Source organism: Oncorhynchus clarkii, chromosome 6, assembly GCF_045791955.1.
Source record: "Oncorhynchus clarkii lewisi isolate Uvic-CL-2024 chromosome 6, UVic_Ocla_1.0, whole genome shotgun sequence".
NCBI lineage: Eukaryota > Metazoa > Chordata > Actinopteri > Salmoniformes > Salmonidae > Oncorhynchus > Oncorhynchus clarkii.
In genome coordinates, this window is record NC_092152.1 from 66,660,386 (window position 1) to 66,681,058 (window position 20,673).

The 20,673-nt window shown below is 42.9% G+C and overlaps 1 protein-coding gene across 2 annotated transcripts; it reads right to left on the reverse strand.

The window, feature by feature from the left end:
* Nucleotides 1-2,928: 2,928 nt before the first annotated feature.
* On the reverse strand, nt 2,929-20,198 carry LOC139411474 (aquaporin-9-like). Of its 2 annotated transcripts, XM_071157898.1 has the most exons (7): nt 20,043-20,126; nt 19,034-19,116; nt 18,538-18,664; nt 12,697-12,834; nt 12,370-12,488; nt 8,833-9,050; nt 2,929-4,277 (listed from the first exon to the last, which is right to left on the reverse strand). In XM_071157898.1, the coding sequence occupies exons 3-7, from the start codon at nt 18,569-18,571 to the stop codon at nt 4,115-4,117; spliced, it is 672 nt and encodes a 223-aa protein (XP_071013999.1). In that variant the 5' UTR covers nt 18,572-18,664; nt 19,034-19,116; nt 20,043-20,126; the 3' UTR covers nt 2,929-4,114. The 2 variants fall into 2 exon arrangements, with proteins under 2 accessions (XP_071013999.1, XP_071013998.1); XM_071157897.1 differs by lacking the exon at nt 19,034-19,116 and having other exon boundaries at nt 20,043-20,198.
* Between the last annotated feature and the right edge of the window lie 475 nt (nt 20,199-20,673).

Sequence of the window (20,673 nt, forward strand, 5' to 3'; positions counted from 1 at the left end):
CGTTGAGACTGGTGTTTTGCAGGTAATGAAGCTGCCAGTTGAGGACTTGTGAGGCGTCTGTTTCTCAAACTAGACACTCTAATGTACTTGTCCTCTTGCTCAGTTGTGCACCAGGGCCTCCCGCTCCTCTTTCTATTCTGGTTAGAGACAGTTTGCGCTGTTCTGTGAAGGGAGTAGTACACAGCATTGGCAATTTCTCGCATGGAATAGCCTTAATTTCTCAGAAAAACAATAGACTGACAAGTTTCAGAAGACATTTTCTGTTTCTGCCCATTTTGAGTCTGTAATCAAACCCACAACTCCTGATGCTCCAGATACTCAACTAGTCTAAAGAAGGACAGTTTAGTTGCTTCTTTAATCAGCACAACAGTTGTGATAACATAATTGAAAAAGGGTTTTCTAATGATCAATTAGCCTTTTAAAATGATAAACTTGGATTAGCTAACACAACGTGCCATTGGAACACAGGAGTGATGGTTGCTCATAATGGGCCTCTGTACGCCTATGTAGATATTCCATAAAAAATCTGCTGTTTCCAGCTACAATAGTCATTTACAACATTAACAATGTCTACACTGTATTTTTTTAATCAATTTGATGTCATTTTAATGGGCAACAAATGTGCTTTTCTTTCAAACACAAGGACATTTCTAAGTGACCCCAAACTTTTGAACGGTTTGTAGATATATATATATTTTTTTACAAATATTTGATAAAATATTGAATTTGTCTTTTACTACTATAGCCCAGAGAAACGCATTCAATAACACATTCATAAACACATATTTGACCCTTTTGTGGGAAGGCACAAAACTACCTTCATACTTCCATTAATTCTGTTAAACGGGTACTAGTTACCTTCAGACAATGTGCCAACTTTGTGTTTGTGACATTCTCCCCTTTCCACAGTGGGGTCACGTTAGTTTGTAGCCCAAACAGTTTGGACTCTACAAACAGAAGTGGCACATCGATGGTACCGACTTCAGAAGAGTCCCCTGACACTTGAGTCTCCCCTTTCCATAGAGTGACCACTTTATGCTGATGTTTAGTGTATTTTGGCAGTTACCTGTGTCCTGAGACCCCTGCAAGTAAACTGGATAGACACAGGCTGGAATTCAATCATCACCTGTATTTGTGATTTAAAGGGAGATGTATAGGTAGGGACTGATGCTACCAGTTGAAACTGAATTTAAAGAGTTATTTTCTCTGTGAGTACAGTATGTGAGCTGGCATGAGCCACTGTGAGGGTCCTAGTGCTCTGTCTGTTATTCACACATACAGTGAGAGGAACTCTGTAGAGGGGAGGCAACAAACCGGGCCTAAAGAGATAGCTAGATAGAGAGAGATAGAGAGAGAGAGAAATCATGCCTCATCTAATCTCCTTGACATTACATAAGCATTTCCGATTGCTGCATTTTTATAATGTTTTATTCACTCCACACTGCGCTGGGTGACTAAGTGGTTGTACTTAGTGATCGTGACCGGTTTTCTGGCCTGTTATTTTTAGGATTGCATACGGGTAATATTGAATACCTTCCAGTTACTACCAATGCACTTATTCCAGTTCTAGTGGACCACAGTGGTTAGTGACAGTTTTTCATTGAATGTGTGTTACTTCCCTTAATCAGTAGACCATTAATCATGTGGATTGATTGATCAAGACAGACTATGAAAGAAATACACATCAAATATTTATTTTAGTAAAATCTTCATTACAGTTGTATAAATTACAAAATTACCTTCACAGACAAGTAACTTTTATCAAATAGCATCTGAGAAAAATTGTGTGAGTAAAAGTGCCTTTTATCATTTTTTTAAGTCAAGTGAAGCAACAGAAAAACAACAGCCATAAAACATTGTACTCCTCCAAAGGTTGAATCTCAGGAGAATCAAGCTAGCGTCATGTAGTCATCCAAAGGTTGAATCTCAGGAGAATCAAGCTAGCGTCATGTAGTCATCCAAAGGTTGAATCTCAGGAGAATCAAGCTAGCGTCATGTAGTCATCCAAAGTACATGTAGAAATTTCTTTAAACAAAAAACGAACTACAATAAGAAACTACAGCAACTAAACCACTAAGTAACAAAGGTGTAAAATAATAGAGAAAATCATTTCTAAAGAGCTACATTTTTCCCTACGAATTATATCTGGTTCAGTAGTAAGCCACATACAGGTTATAAAATGCTTTGTGTTTCATTGGTGAGGGCTCTTCTGGGAATAGGGAACTAGTGTTCCTCTGCCCAGCCATGTTCCTCTTCCCACCCATGGCTAAATAACATCACTAGGATGGAAGGACTTGGTTCATTTGAGTGTTTTCGTCTGAGGGCTCTATTCTTGGAAGTTGTACTGATGTTATTCTGTTATTGTCCAGTTCACTATTGGTCATAGCGTAGGAGTTCCTCAGTGGTTAAATCCTAGTCACATCATTGGAGGAATAACGTAATAATTACGATAAACAAACAATTTTATACATTCCCATTTGGCCATTGGCCAGTGGGGTAAACTATCTCTCATTGGACTCTTCCTTCATACAGTACATTGTTTATAAAAAAAACATGTCCATGCTAGGTACTGTAGATACTAGGCTTCCCTACTCATGCTAGGTACTGTAGATACTAGGCTTCCCTACTCATGCTAGGTACTGTAGATACTAGGCTTCCCTACTCATGCTAGGTACTGTAGATACTAGGCTTCCCTACTCATGCTAGGTACTGTAGATACTAGGCTTCCCTACTCATGCTAGGTACTGTAGATACTAGGCTTCCCTACTCATGCTAGGTACTGTAGATACTAGGCTTCCCTACTCATGCTAGGTACTGTAGATACTAGGCTTCCCTACTCATGCTAGGTACTGTATATACTAGGCTTCCCTACTCATGCTAGGTACTGTAGATACTAGGCTTCCCTACTCATGCTAGTTACTGTAGATACTAGGCTTCCCTACTCATGCTAGGTACTGTAGATACTAGGCTTCCCTACTCATGCTAGGTACTGTAGATACTAGGCTTCCCTACTCATGCTAGGTACTGTAGATACTAGGCTTCCCTACTCATGCTAGGTACTGTAGATACTAGGCTTCCCTACTCATGCTAGGTACTGTAGATACTAGGCTTCCCTACTCATGCTAGGTACTGTAGATACTAGGCTTCCCTACTCATGCTTCTATGAAAATGTGTGCACATGACAGCAGGAACGTTATAAGAGGAAATAAAAGTCAGATAAAAATCATTTAGAAGTGATGCCGTGTCACGATACACAGTTCTGTGCTCAACGAGAGAGAGAGAGTACACACAGAACGGTGCGAGGCTCATTTCACACACATTGTCTGTTTTTTCTGCACTCTAAAAATAAAAGCTAGGAAAAAAGACTATGAGCATTTCAAAGCACAAATACATAGATGTGTGTTAGCTATAGCACATATGCAGTGATGAGGCTGTGTGTCGCAGCAGGCAGAGCGATTCACATAACTGTAACAAATAGATGGATGAAGTGAAGCAGAAGACGGAAGACACTCCAGAGAGCATACCATTAAACTAGCTCAATGACAAAAAAATATACACACTTCCTTCCTTCCATCACAGAAACTGTTACTGGCTATTTTCTATGTTGTTAATAGCATTTGCCATTAATGTGGTTAATAACATTTACCATCACCTCTGCCTGAAAGATAGAAAATAATGAGACGGTTTCAAACTTGGCAAATTCCTCCTGCAATGAAAAATAGCCCTATACAAGAGATGCAATATAAATTATTAAAAATCACTGTACTCAGGAACTATCCTCAGAGTAGAATGGATAGTCTGAACACCTGATGATGATGTCATGGGCTAGTAAACATGCCTGAGATCTCAGCTTGTAATTGTGAATTTAACATTACATACGTCTTTTCATTTTTTATGTTTTGGCTCAATTGGCATTCTTTCAGCGGACCTGTTCATGATAGTGTAGAGACTGAGACCTGACCACAGGTCCCTTAGACAGAGGAAATGACTCTAGTGCAAGCAGAGAAGGTTGTGTCAAGTGTGGCCTCATTGAAGTGAATGTTTAGCCTGTTGAGGGTTAAAAGGGTAGGAAGCTGCCAAGCCTCAGTACCATTGGTGCTCATGGCCTCTCTGTCTAACTCAGGGTGACCATCTCGTATTTGTCCTTGACGTTGTTCTCCCCCTGTTTCTCAGGCTCGGCATGGTGCAGCTCGATGAACAGGAAGTAAATGGCGGCTCCCACCACTCCTCCCACCATGGGCCCCGCTACTGGGATCCACCACCAGCAGCCTCCAGCACTGCACAGACAAGAGGAGATATATATACACAGGGGTTCAGGAGTTTGCATTTGACTTTGTAGTGAGTAAGTTAAAATAAACATTTAATACCAAATACACTGGGTCTACAAAACATTAGCAACACCTGCTCTTTCCATTACATAGACTGACCAGGTGAATACAGGTGAAAGCTATGATCCCTTATAATGTCAATTGTTAAATCCACTTCAATCAGTGTAGATGAAGGAGAAGAAACAGGTTAAAGAAGGATTTTTTAAGCCTTGAGAAAACAGGGTTTGTGTATGTATGCCATTCAGAAGGTGAATGGGCAAGACAAAATATTTAAGTGTCTTTGAATGGGGTATGGTAGTAGGAGCCAGGTGCACCAGTTTGAGTGTGTCAAGAAATGCAACACTGCTGGGTTTTCATGCTCAACAGTTTCCTGTTTGTATCAAGAATGGTCCACCACCCAAAGGATATCCAACCAAGTTAACACAACTGTGGGAAGCATTGTAGTCAACATGGGCAAGCATCCCTGTGGAACGCGTTCGACACCTTGTAGAGTCCATGCCCCGGCGAGGGGGTGCAACTCAGTAATGTTTTGTACACTATCTACAGTGTAAATAGTGGTCACCCACGTTAAAGGGACAGTGCAGTCAAAAACATGATTTACCAGTTTTTATGATATCGCCACACTATGAGGGGGGGGTCATCCTATCAGGGATCATCCTATCTGCCAATCAGGGATGTGTATGAAAATATATTTAGATTTGTATCAACATGCCCACACAATCAGACAGCATAATTGATAGCGAAAGGAGGCTCAGGGTAATAAATTATAAAAAATATATTTGCTGTTATTTTCATGAAATAAACACACAGTGATTTATTATACATACAGTGGTGATTTAAATATACATTGAAAAAGACTGCATGGGGCTTTAAAGCAACCCAGGAACGTGACATGGTCTGGGGTACGCTACTGTACATTACACAGGAGGTTGGTGGCACCTTAATTGGGGAGAATTGGCTTGTGGTAATGGCTGGAGCGATAATCAGTGGAATGGTATGGACCACATGGACCATTCCATTTGCTCTGTTCCAGCCATTATTATGAGCCGTCCTCCCCTCAGCAGACTCCACTGGTACATTGGGAGCAGATTCCACTACTACCTTTTGTTTATTTATACAGTAAGACTCCCTGGATAGGCTCCCTCTAATCTCCACCTCTCACTACTCTACTCTCTCTCTTAATCTGCCTGCTAGTCCATTGATCCGACTATACATAAAGTTGATCTGTTCCCACTCCCCACCAATCCATTTCTATAAATGCCTAATTCTAATTGTGCTTTACAAATGTTCTAGTTATCTTAATAGCGGGTAATAGTCATACTCCAACCTAAACAACTCTCTGCTACTGTAGCCTACGTAGTACATGTCCTGATTCTGTTCTGAACTGAGCGCTTGATCACCTCAGGGCAACTCCCTGATAGAGATTAGCCTCCCTCTGCTAGTACTGGAAGTAAATGGTTGGACCCTGTGGGTGAAAGGAAAGGGTCTGAATTACCAGCACTGACATGACAAGGCCCAGGTAGGAAAATAGACAGTGTCTGAACAGGCTGTGTTTAGCTGCTAAATTACCAGGGGGTGGATGCAGACTACAGGATTGGTGGATTAGGGTGTGTAATCTATGGGCAGAGCCAGGTTGACTAACCATATCCCATACTCAGGCCTGATGACAGACAGACACACTGGGTCACACGATGAGGTCTCATGGACATGGCACCCTGCCAGCTCTTCCTACTGATGTCAAAGGAAAGTGTCACTGTACCTGGTCCTATTGCGTTCAGTTTCCTTACAGAGATTCAGTGAATGTAATGTATGGAATATACACTTTAAATCCTACTATCACCCTTAAACATCGCTATCTTAACATTGTGATTACAGCTGTGTGTGCTGCTAAAATGTCTGAGATTTAAGGGATGTATTTAAACCTATATTTCAAGCGGACAGATTACGTCAAATTTGACAGTATGATGTAAATCTCAGGCCCGCAGGTTTATGTGTGCATTAGAGAACTAATCTTAAATGTATACGTATATAGATAATCTCATATAGACATAGGATCTTAATTTGAGTCAGTTTGCTACAGATGGAAAGGAATCCTGCAACAGGAAATTATAATTCATGGACATTTGTAGGGGGTGATACATTTTTCGAAATATGGGCGTAATACAGTCTTTAATCTCAAAGTGGAAATTACAAACTTTAGAAACCTTTTTAAACTTCAAATACACAAGTTTTAAATGTCCTGCATTGCAGGAGAGTTCTCCTACAACAGGGTGATCAAATTAATATTCTACATCTGTATGCGAAACATCTGGTAAGATGTAGTGTGAACATAGTATAAAGTAGAGGGTCAAATACTGTATGTCTGTCACGATCACTGTCTTCAAACTCCCTGTCAAAGATGAGCCAAGGAGCAGCGTGCATGTAATTCCACTTCTTTTAATAAAGTGAAACGTTCACAAAAAAAAACAGGTAAATAGAAACCGAACGTGACGCAACCGTGGCACACAAACACACACAGAAAATAAACAATTACCCACAACATTAGGTGGGAAAAAGGCTGCCTAAGTATGATTCCCAATCAGAGACAACGATAGACAGCTGCCTCTGATTGGGAACTACACTCGTTCAAAAACAAAGAAATAGAAAAAATAGAATGCCCACCCAAATCACACCCTGACCTAACCAAATAGATCAATAAAACGGCTCTCTACGGTCAGGGCGTGACAATGTCAACGTTTCCCACCCCATTAGGGTACCCCCAACCATTGCACACAATAGTTATATTCCAGCTCCAGCACTCCTGATTCAGCTTGTGATTAAACCAACCAGCCCCTTGAATCAGGTGTACTGTGCTAGTGCTGGAATAGAACAAATATGTGCAAACATGGGCTCCCCAAAGTGCAGGTTGGGAAACTGTTGACTGTGGCCATTAGATCAGACAGCGCCATCTACTGAAGAGAAGTCTATAGTGCACTGGCAGCGAGGTCCCTCATATTTATTTATTAAAATTGAACTTTTATTTAACCAGGTAGGCCAATTGAGAACAAGTTCTCATTTACAACTGCGACCTGGCCAAGATAAAGCAAAGCAGTACGACAAAAACAACACAGAGTTACACAAACAAACGTACAGTCAATAACCCAATAGAAAATCTATGTACAGTGTGTGCAAATGTAGAAGAGTAGGGAGGTAAGGCAATAAATAGGCCATGGAGGCAAAATAATTAAAATGTAGCATTAACACCGGAGTGATAGATGTGCAGATGATGACATGCAAGTAGAGATAGTGGAGTGCAAAAGAGCAATAAGTAACAATATGGGGATGAGGTAGTTGGGTGTGCTATTTACAGATTGGCTGTATACAGGTACAGTGATCGGTAAACTGCTCTGACAGCTGATGTTTAAAGTTAGAGAGGGAGATATAAGATTTTTACTATTTGTTCCAGTCATTGGTAGCAGAGAACTGGAAGGAAAGGCAGCCAAAGGAAGTGTTGGCTTTCGGGGTGACCAGTGAAATATACCTGCTGGAGCTTGTGCTAAGTGTGGGTGTGGTGACCAGTGAGCTGAGATAAGGCGGGGCTTTACCTAGCATAGATTTACAGATTACCTGGAGTCAGTGGGTTTGGCAACGAGTATGTAGTGAGGGCCAGCCAACGAGAGCATACAGGTCGCAGTGGTGGGTAGTATATGGGGCTTTGGTGACAAAACGGATGGCACTGTGATAGACCTCATCCAGTTTGCTGAGTAGAGTGTTGGAGGCTATTTTGTAAATGACATCGCCGAAGTCAAGGATCGGTAGGATAGTCAGTTTTATGAGGGTATGTTTGGCAGCATGAGTGTTGGAGGCCTCGGAAGTACCGGGGACCCAACGTACCAGGGACAGCTTTGAGGAGGGATGGCAGAGAGAGGGAGTCTGCCTCTGACAGTAGGACACACAATGGTGCCATTTTTCTGTTATATGAAGCATGGAATATTTATGTGCGGAGAAATAATCTTACTCTGCCCACTCACATCTCCAAGCCTTTTTGAAAATGCAGGAGATGCAAGAGGTTGCTAAAATATTGATTAAGGTTGTCAGAAGAGCAGAGATAGAGCTGCACACTCCTGCTCTTCCTGTAGGAGAGAAGGAGGCCAGGCCACTGGTATTCACTCCCATGTTTCTCACACTGCGTGCCTAACTCCCAGCCACTGCTGGGGAGGAGGACTGAAAAGCAGAATAATGTGCCTGCATCTCCACTTGGCATGCCCAGATCAGAGAGGGGCTTTCCTGTCACACACACACATACTCTGTTTCTGCGTCTTTATGAATCTTTCAATGTTCTACTGTAAAGTGAGCATGGGCTGTTTGATGTTTCTGGAGAAGAAAGCACATTTTCAATTTCAAAGGGTTTCAGGGCAAAAGGAATCTAACAATGTTTGTGAAATTCTACTGTACTTATGGAGGCCATCCAGCTCACATTTGTGGGACTTGTCTTTTCTCCAGTATAAGCATTGTTGGAAATTACCGGAACACCTCCATGCCCCATCCGGCCACAGCAGTGAAGAGCCTTGGGCCCAGGTCTCTAGCAGGGTTGATGGGATAGCCACAGTTGAGTCCCATGGACACTCCGATGGCCATTATGATCAGGCCAATGCACAGTGGCTCCATCCCTTTAGGAGCTCCAATGTTCTTCCCATCAATAATGGCCAGAATGCACAGGATCAAGGCAGCTGTTCCTATCACCTGGAGACAAGGTATCAACCATGAGTTTGAGATAGCAATGATCAAAACAGATAATTGACAGACATACAGATGTAGGATCTTAATTTGAACCAGTTTGCTACAGCAGGAAAATAATCCTGCAGCATCAAGAACGAACCCTTTAATTATAATCTACATAATAATTAAAGGGTTAGTTTGCCCAAATTACAAAATTACATATTGGTTTACTCAACCTGTAAGCAGTCTATGGACAAGGTATGACAGCAGTGCATTGGTTTAGATTCCCTGGCAGTGGATGGCATTGTTTCCAAATGCTAACAGCCTTTTTAAACAATGAATACGCTGCAAATGTGCATTTCCTGCAGTGCAGAACAATTCACAGCAACAAAAGAGTGATCAAATTAAGATCCTACATCTGTATTCAGTATATTCATCATCACTACCAAATGAACCATCTGTAGCTACTGCTCATGCTGTCACTGTGATGCCTCCACCAATATTGAAAAGACAGCCTCTCATAACAGCATAACAGTGTAGCTTTTTATGTAATGGTAGATTATAACAGGAGTTGGATACCAGACAGTGACAGGGGGAGAATGGCTTGTTGTTATGGTCTGGGTTTTATAATGATTGTCTGTGGCCAGATGGACTAATTTGCTGTGATGACCTGTGGCCTTCACTTGCTTTGCCTAAGCCTATAATGGGGCTTCCCCTTTCCCCTGGATGAAGGATAGATGAGACAGCTTTGAAGTCTTTTGAACAGTATCCATATGGTTATATATTAGGAGCAAACCATATTTTGGGTTAAAAATACTCAACAATTAATTGCATTTATTACTGTTCATAGAGGGGAAAACAACTGCTTGAATGTTTGCTTCTATTAAACCAGTTAATGGTTAACTGCCTTGTTCAGGGGCAGAATGGCAGATTTTTACAGTGTCAGCTCGGGGATTCAATATAGCAACCTTTCGGTTACTGGCCCAATGCTCTAACCACTAGGCTACCGCGACACACACACACACACACACACACACACACACACACACACACACACACACACACACACACACACACACACACACACACACACACACACACACACACACACACACACACACACACACACACACACACACACACACACACACACACACACACACACACACACACACACACACACACACACACACACACACACACAGGGTTGGGCTGAATTCAAATTGAAGGCAGTCAATTTAGGAAGTAAACTACAATTACAATTAAATAATTGAAAAATGCATTTATTTTCAAAGACTTCTCAATAAACTGAAAAGTAAAGCTATTAATATTAGAAGTTTTTAAAATCCTTAATTTACTGTACATTTCACTGCCTTCAATTCGAAACCAAACCTGCATGTGCACACTCAGCTCTTGGGTATTCAACACAGATGGTTGTTTTTGCTCAGCCAGTATCGCTCACAATATATGCATGAGAGCAACAGCTGTTCCGGACGACTGTGTGATCACGCTCTCCGTTGCCGATTTGAGTAAGAACTTTAAACAGGTTAACATTCACAAGGATTACCAGGAGGCATACTCAGATCATGCACTGACCAGCTGGCAAGTGTCTTCACTGACATAGTCAACCTCTCCCTGACACAGTCTGTAATACCTACATGTTTCAAGCAGCCCACCATAGTCCCTGTGTCCAAGAATGCCAAGGTAACCTGTATAAATGACTATCACCCCGTACCCTGTGTCACATCTGTAGCCATAAAATGCTTTGAAAGGCTGGTCATGGCTCACATCAACAACATCATCCCAGACACCCTTGACTCACTCCAATTCGCATACCACCCCAACAGATACAAAGATGATGCAATCTCTATTACACTCCACACTGCCCTCTCCCACCTGGACAAGAGGAACATCTATGTGAGAATGCTGTTCAATGACTACAGCTCAGTGTTCAACACCATAGTGCCCTCAAGCTCATCACTAAGCTAAGAACCCTGGGACTGAACACCTCCCTCTGCAACTGGATCCCAGACTTCTAGACGGTCAACCCCAGGTGGTAAGGGTAGACAACACATTCGCCACACTGACCCTCAACACGAGGGTCAGAGACCTGGCAGTGAGGTGCCAGGACAACAAACTCTCCTTCAACGTCAGCAACACTAAGGAGCAAATCATGAACTACAGGAAACAGAGGGCTGAGCATGCTCCCATTCACATCGACGGGGCTGTGGTGGAGTGAGACGAGACCTTTAAGTTAATCAGTGTCCATATCACTAAGGATCTATCATGGTCCACACACACCAACACTCCTCTCCTCTTCCCCTTCAGGAGGCTGAAAAGATTTGTCATGGGCCCTCAGATAGAGGGCATCTTGAATGGCTGCATCGCCGCTTGGTATGGCAACTGCTTTGCATCAAACCACAAGGCGTTACAGAGGGTAGTGCGTGCAGCCCAGTACATCACTAGGGCCGAGCTCATTGCCATCCAGGACCTCTATAGCAGACGGTGTCAGAAGAAGGCCCTGAAAAATGTCAAACTCCAGACACCCAAGTCATAGACTGTTCTCTCTGCTACTGCATTGCAAGCGGTACCGATGCACCAAGTCTGGAACCAACAGGACCCTGAACAGTTTCTACCCCCAAGCCATAAGACTGCTAAATAGTTAGTTCAACAGTTAACCAATTAGCTTCCCAGACAATCTGCATGGACCCTTTTTGCACTAACCTTTTTGACTCATGACATCTGCTGCTGCTGCTGTTTATTATATATCTTGTTGCTTAGTCACTTTATTCCTAGCTATATGTACATATCTACCTCAATTACCTCATATCCATCGACTCGGTACCCCATGTACATAACCAAGTTATCGTTACTCATTGTGAATTTATTATTACTTTTATTATGTGTTATTACTTTTCTATTATTTCTCTATTTTCTCTCTCTCTGCATTGTTGGGAAGGCTTAGTTACTTACATGCACATGACTGATCTAAATGCATTCGGGGGACCGAGGGGCGCAGTGCTAGAGGCGTAACTACAGACCTGGGTTCAATCACAACCGGCCGTGATCGGGAGTCCCATAGGGCGGTGCACAATTAACCCAGAGTCGTCCAGTTTAGGGTTAGTTTGGCCAGGGTAGGCCGTCATTGTAAATAAAAATGTGTTTTTAACTGACTTGCCTAAAAAATGTGCACATTCACTTATATTCATACTATTACACATGTACATGTTCTAGCTCAGGGACTTCAAACATAAATCAGCGTGTGTGCCTGTGCGGCTCATATCATTCAGTAACAAAGAGTATTAGGATATGGTTAGATAACCATTGATGGTGCATCTCTCACCTGGTCTACGAATCCTCCAAGGACTGAGATGTGCTTGGCAGGGTAGGATGCCCATATATTAGCTGTGGCATTGATGCCAGTAACTTGCATAACTCCTCCTGTGTGTTCCATTAAGGCATCTATGGAAAAGAGAATAGTAGAATTAGCCATTGAGTTTTCCCAATAATGTTAATGTTAGTAATAACCTATAATGTTCCCACTCCAATAATGATCAACACCTTTCCATTCAAATATCACACTGGCTAAATGCTATAAATATGGGTTCCATTTAATGAGGATGATGATGATTATGATGATGGTGATGGACATGATGAGAGTAACACCTACCGTAATACAACCCATAGACAGCACAAGATCCAGCGAAGGCACCCAGGAACTGTGCTGCCACGTAGACAGGGAACTTCTTTATAGGCAGCTTGCCCAGGACCACCATGGCCAGAGAGACTGCTGGGTTCACATGAGCCCCTGGAACAAAGTTAAAACTGGAATTAAAAACAAGGTTCAAGCTTATGTAAAAAGTCTGAGACACATTCATTTGTAACCACTATCCTTATCTAGTGGATTCAGTCATAGACACAATTACGGCACAACACTAAGCGAGGCCCAAGGCGGGGACTGAGGCACTGGGTGACCTCAGCGGGGCAACACCGCTGGGGGTTTCAGAGCGCCCCAAACATTAATCCCCAGCCTTGTTCACTAACTGTGGCCACAACAGCCGGCTGAAACATCCGATCGGAATTGGGTCTGACATAATCTGCCTGAATCTGCTTAAGACTCGCGCAAACCGCATGTCGTTGGAATGACACACCTCCGCTAACAAGGGTGCTGGTTTACTCTGCCTGTAAATTAGCATCGCCGACATAGGAGTGAAAAGGAGCAGAAGTGTGTTGTGTTCCACTTGGAGAGACTAGACTGGCGGGCAAGGCTGGAAAGCAGAGTGCCCCGCCCCCCTCCACCACACTAGAGACCCATGTCCCAGTAAAGCTCATTAGTCCAATACCTGTGATCATCATCAGAGATGTCACCTAACAGTGTGAAGGCTTCTCATCCACACATGGGCCCCAGGGTTGAATGGCCCAATCATGCAATAAAGGTTTATATACTGTAGCCGACTACACACTCCAACAAGAATAGCACACATACTGTAGTACTACTCTACTGCAGCTATATACCGTCTCCATCATTACCCACTGAACCAGGATCTGGATCCTCTGTGTCAGAGTGATCAGCTAGTCTGTAATGAAGCAAAGAGGGTTGGAGACGAGAGACTTGTTCTACAGTTCCATTCTTCCTCAGTTCCATTATTCCTCCATATACTACCCACCACTGCGACCTGTTGTCACGTCCTGACCTTAGTTCCTTTTTTATGTCTCTATTTTTGGTTTGGTCAGGGTGTGAGTTGGGGTGGGCATTCTATGTTTATGTTCGATGTTTTGTATTTCTGTGTTTGGCCTGGTATGGTTCACAATCAGAGGCAGCTGTCTATCGTTGTCTCTGATTGAGAACCATACTTAGGTAGCCTGTTCCCACCTGTGTTTGTGGGTAGGTGTTTTCTGTTTTGTGTGTCTTCACCTTACAGAACTGTTTAGTTTCGTTCACTCTCTCTCTTTGTTGTTTTTTGGTTATTGCAGTGTTCAGTTTATTTATTAAAATTAACATGGACACTTACCATGCTGCGTTTTGGTCTGATCCTTCCTATTCCTCATCTGAGGAGGACAACGATCGTTACAGAACTACCCACCACAAACGGACCAAGCAGCATGGTAACAGGGAGCCGAGGGTTCACGACTCCTGGACTTGGGAGGAGATATTGGACGGCAAGGGACCCTGGGCACAGGTGATATGAGGTAAGGCAGCGCAACAGGCACGAGAGGCAGCCCCCCAATTTTTTTGGGGGGGGGCACACGGGGAGATTGGCGGAGTCAGGCGATAGACCTGAGCCAACTCCCCGTGGTCAGGCACCGTGTTATGCAGTCAAGCGCACGGTGTCACCAGTACGCGCTCAGAGCCCGGAGAGCTATAGGTCAGCCCCCCCGCAAGTGCCATGCGAGAGTGGGCATCCAGCCAGGGCGTATTGTGCCGGCTCAGCGTGTTTGGTCTCCGGTACGCCGTTTCGGGCCCAGGGTATCCGGGGCGCTGGGAGGGTGCAGTGCATCCTATGCCTGCGCTCCGCCCGTGCCGGGCGAATGTGGGCATTGAGCCTAAGGGAGAGGTGCGAGTGGTATGCACCAGATCTCCAGTGCTCCCCCACAGCCCGGTTCAAATAAAGGTGAAATAAATAAATAAATAAGAATGTCATTTTTGCTCAAGGAAGCTCCTCCAAACATGGCATAAATGTTGGCTTTCCAACACTCTGGTCTGATCTGCTGTAGCTGTAAACAAGGCATTGAGGATGAGGGGTGGGTTGAGTCCTGGGTTGAGTTTTAGAGGTACAGCACAAAGGCTAAGCTTACACTCTGCCAACATTGGATTTTCTAAGATGAAAGCACATTGAGTATGGCTCATATAACACTCATATTAGCTCATATGCTACAGTGTTCATATTATCCTGGGGGTGGGCATTAAAAGCTCTAATCACGTCGTTGCTCTTTTATGTCCCAATTGTGATGGAAATTACCACGGAAATTTCAAATTACAACTCATCATCTCCCATTACGTAAAGCCTCGCTGAGACATAATGAAACCCTTGATTGATGATTAAAAACCGCTCTCCACCTTGCTCAGCAAGCTCACCTAAGGCAGCGTGACATTTAAAAAGTGATTCCCCCTAATGTTATCCCTCTGTGTCATTGTTGCTGCCGAAGCGAGAGGGAGAGGACTCTCCTCGCTTTAATCTCTATGGAATGTACCCAATAAAGTCCCCCTGGACATGAGGACACACAACTCCAGCCTTGTAAATCTAGCCGGCACACTTCATCCTCTGACACCAAGAAGCAGCCAGGCATTAGGAATGGGTAATCAAGCTATTACATATTTCTTCCATTTCCTCTGTGCCTCTCCCCCAGTTCGGGTAATACTAAATGTACCCACGTTGAGTCCAGACTGCTATGGAAAACTAACATGATGTTCTCTGTATCATTTTGCCATGTTGCTGAGTCTCTAGTGATGACCTAGGTCTCCACAGTCCATTTCTGTTACTGTGTGTGGACTTTTCCCCAGGACACAAGTCAGGGTGAAGCACACAGGAGAGTGTTAGTGATTCTTGACTGTACTCTTTACTTTCTCTCCTGTGATCTACAGTTGAAGTCGGAACTTTACATACACATAGGTTGGAGTCATTAAAACTCGTTTTTCAACCACTCCACACATTTCTTGTTAACAAACTATAGTTTTGGCAAGTCGGTTAGGACATCTACTTGGTGAATGACACCAGTAATTCTTCCAACAATTGTTTACAGACAGATTATTTCACTTATAATTCACTGTATCACAATTCCAGTGGGTCAGAAGTTACACTGTGGCGTTCTGCATTAGCATCGAACAGCCCCCGTGATATGCAACTTTTCAAAGAAGTTAGGAACAAATATACACAAGCAGTTAGGAAAGCTAAGGCTAGCTTTTTCAAAAAGAAATTTGCATCCTGTAGCACAAACTCAAAAAGGTTCTGGGACACTGTAAAGTCCATGGAGAATAAGAGCAGCACCTCCCAGCTGCCCACTGCACTGAGGCTAGGAAACACTGTTACCACCGATAAATCCACAATAATTGAGAATTGCTTTCCACCTGGCTACCACTACCCCGGTCAACAGCCCTGCGCTCCCCACAGCAAATCGCCCAAACCTCACCCAAATCCAGATAGCTGATGATCTGAAAGAGCTGCAAAATCTGGACCCCTACAAATCAGAACTGCAAAAATCTCTGAAGCTGGAGACTCATATCTCCCTCACTAGCTTTAAGCACCAGCTGTCAGAGCAGCTCACAGATCACTGCACCTGTACATAGCTAATCTGTAAATAGCCCATCCAATCAATCTCATCCCCATACTGTATTTATCTTGCTCCTTTGCACCCCAGTATCTCCACTTGCACAGCTTGGAAAATTCCAGAAAATGATGCCATGCATTTAGAAGCTTCTGATAGGCAAATTGACATAATTTGATTCAATAGGAGGTGCACCTGTGGATGTATTTCAAGGCCTACCTTCAAACGCAGTGGCTCTTTGCTTGACATCATGGGAAAATAAAAAGAAATCAAAAAAAATTGTAGACCTCCACAAGTCTGGTTCATCCTTGGGAGCAATTTCCAAATGCCTGAAGGTACCACGTCCATCTGTCCAAACAATAGTACGCAAGCATAAACACCATGGGACCACGCAGCCGTCATACCGCTCAGGAAGGAGACGCGTTCTGTCTCTTTGGTGCGAAAGGTGCAAATCAATCCCAGAACAACAGGAAAGTACCTTGTGAAGATGCTAGAGAAAACAGGAACAACAGTATCTATATCCACAGTAAAACGAGTCCTATATCGACATAACCTGAAAGGTCACTCAGCAAGGAATAAGCCATTGCTCCAAAACCACCATAAAAAATCCATACTACGGTTTGCATTTGCACATGGGGACAAAGATCATACTTTTTGGAAAAATGTCCTCTGGTCTGATGAAACAAAAATAGAACCTTTTGGCCATAATGACCATCTTTATGTTTGGAGGAAAAAGGAGGATGCTTGCAAGCCGAAGAACACCATCCCAACCGTGAAGCCCGGGGGTGGCAGCATCATGTTGTGGGGGTGCTTTGCTGCAGGAGGGACTGGTGCACTTCACAAAATAGATGGCATCATGAGGTAGGAAAATTATGTGGATATATTGAAGCAACATCTCAAGACATCAGTCAGGAAGTTAAAGCTTGGTCGAAAATGGGTCTTCCAAATGGACAATGACACAAGCATACTTCCAAAATGACTTAAGGACAACACAGTCAAGGTATGGGAGTGGCCATCAAAAAGCCCTGACCTCAATCCTATTGAAAATTTGTGGGCAGAACTGAAAAAGCGTGTGCAAGCAAGGAGGCCTACTAACCTGACTCAGTTACACCAGCTCTGTCAGGAGGAATGGGTCAAAATTCACCCAACTTATTGTGGGAAGCTTGTGGAAGGCTACCCGAAACGTTTTCCCCAAGTTAAAGATTTTAAAGGCAATGCTACCAAATACTAATTTAGTGCTTGTAACCTTCTGACCCACTGGGAATGTGATGAAAGAAAAAAAGCTGAGATAAATCATTCTCTCTACTATTATTCTGACATTTGACATTCTTCAAATAAAATGGTGATCCTAACTGACCTAAGACAGGGAATTTTTACTAGGATTAAATGTCAGGAATTATGAAAAAAAATAGTTTAAATGTATTTGGCTAAGGTGTATGTCAACTTCTGACTTCAACTGTACCTGACAACAGGGATGGACATCATCTCCCACATTTTTCAATCAATGAACAGGTGAACATGTGGATGTGAGGACATCCATGGAGCCATAACACACATTTACCCAGACATGTGGGAAGTACATGTTGTCCTTTAAGAGTTTAGTACCTGAGAGCAAAGAGAGCCAGACATCCATGGTCAAAGTTCATGGCAAAGTAAAGCAGTTTCATCAAAGACAAACAACCATTGGTGACCTTTGAGTCCTGCTCACATATTTTACCCAAAACCATTTTTAATATTAAGATCCTTTAATTTGTCAATTGCACAAAATTTGACTTCTGCTTTTAACCCCTCTGAGACAAACATGAGCAGGTTTTTGGAGAGGTGCAGGGGGCTGCCACACTGGGCACCCGGGGAGCTGTTGTTGTGGGGGGTTAAGTGCCTTGCTCAAGGGCAACGGTACACTCTTAAAAGAAAAGGTGCTATCTAGAACCTTAAAGGGTTCTTAGGCTGTCCCCATAGGAGAACCCATTGAATAACTAGTTGTGGCCTTTGTACAGAGGGTATAATGACATAAAAGGATATATACAAAAGAAGATATAATGACATAAAAAAAGGCCTGACCTATAAAGTGAGGTGCTGACCAACTGAAAAGTCTCAACACTAAACACACATGTTGTGTTGCAACTTCAATCATACTGCAAAATCAACTTTTTGGGATGTTAGAACACTGTATGCTGGCTATGTGCAGAGTGGACTGTAGAAATGATGTTGTGAATCAAAAGTTATGTAAAGGGGGTATGGTATTCACCTGACACTCCCCCAGCCACGTAGACGGCCATCATCACACCCAGAGTGAAGCCGATGTGGATGGTCAGGGGTTCTCCCAGAGCTCCCTTACTCAGCACTGTCTGGGCCACCGAGCCACATCCAAAGAGCTGGGACGGAGACAGAGACAAAAAACAAAAGCAAAAACATGTTGGCAGGAGGAAGAAAGAGTCGTTGTTTTTTCATTTCTAATTATGCATAAAAGACTAGTCCTCTTGTTCTACAGCCTTCATTTCTAATTAGATTTCCTTTTAGATCAGTGCGTTCCCCCTGAACCCTGTAAGAAGAATGCCATTGAAGATGTCCCATTTGAAGCATGGGAAATTATCATTCATCCTTTCATTGTTTTATTAGAAGGACAAGTAAATCAAAACAAAAGTGTTGAAAGAATGATTTTGTCCAAAAATATCTGTTTCTGTTGTGAGGAGTGGATTAGTCCATTTATGTTGTGGCGCTGATCAGGATGACCACTGACTCACTGAAGCCACTGAGACTGAGCCTCAGTAAACCCAGCCACTGAGCTGTGCCACTCAGACAGACAGGACAGGACGGGGAGGTGAACCTAGAGGGGACAGGTGGAAGGCAAAGGACAGGTCAGATTATTAAGGACCCCTGTAGATTTCACCTCAGTAAACAGTGTTTCCCTCCAAGCTTGGTGATGATGGGGAAATGTGTGTGTTTTTACCGCAGTAATAATGCAGAGAGAAAGAGTGTGTATGTCTGTTAAGGGGAAAAATGAACAGTGAATTGGACCAGGTGGTCTATCTTATGCTAATGGTTTCTCTGTATTCAGTGTAATATAAATCTATTCTCATTCTATATCAAATCACTGTATTCATTGGCAAGAAGATTGCAATTGATAGGCGGGGTATGCTTTAAAAATGTATTAAATATTGATGCTGTCATATGATGATTTTCAGCCTACAAGCAACATATAGGGTAGACTTGTTCATCAACTAATGAAGCTTTGCGGATATATAATGGTGTGCAGTATGCTACATAAATTGGGTCTATTTATTCACAGATTAGATACATTCTAAAGAAATATGAATGTCAAATCACTGTGATGATCATACATCATATGGAATGGTGCATGGTGCATGGTGAATGGTGCATGGTGAATGGTGCATGTCAGTAAAGGTTTATTGTGTTTGATCATGTTTTTCTTTATGGCTGAAAACACCAAGCATCCCATTAATTCTCCCCCTCCTATCCCCCACCTGTCATTCTTGCCATTACAACATTCTCTAGATGTCTTAATTATCTCCCAAGTACTTTCTCATACCAGAATTATGGATGAGCACATCAAAGAGAAGCCACATTATCAGGATATATTATCAGCACCTAAACATGTCAAAACATGATATCCCTGTTGACAGATCAAGTCCCCTGAGAACAATTTTGACACCTTATTACCATATTGTTGCTGCTTTAAAGCAGGCTATTAAATGACAGTCAGGTGATGAGGGATAGTGTCCATGTACTTACTATTAATACGAATATCCCCAGAAATTCTGCCAGGAACTCTTTGATGATGTCCTTCCTCAGGGCACATTGCTCCTTCATTTTTCTTTTTCCCTCAAGTTCCATATTTCCCGCGGACATCTGATGTCTCAGTCTTGTCAGGACAGACAGTTGATAAGTAGTGTGAGTGTGAGCGTGAGCTTTAGCACCGGCGTCTCTCCGGTAGTTTAGGACGTAACCCCTCCTCCCCTTAGTAGCCTACTACACGTGTATTATGTACACTCGACAGACATGACCTGTTAATCTTTTTCTTCCTTGAAACTGTCCCCCATCACCACCGCTACCGCCAGGGGTGCACTCGTTGGATCAATAAGTGCCAGGGGTGCTTTATTGGTCAATAAGTGTTTGATTGGTCAAACTGACTCCAATGGTCAGCAGTTGACTGAATGTGGACAGTGCGCATTTATACGCGCGAATTTTAGACAGTGTGCTTTCACTCACAACTTGTCTATTTTCGATCAACAAAGTAATTATTTCAAGTTGTAATTATATGATTGATAACACTGGGCACAAACTGTTTGAATCAACGTTTTAACGTAATTGTGGTGTGGAATCTCTGTGGAAAATACATTGGATTTTTTTAAAAAGTAAATAA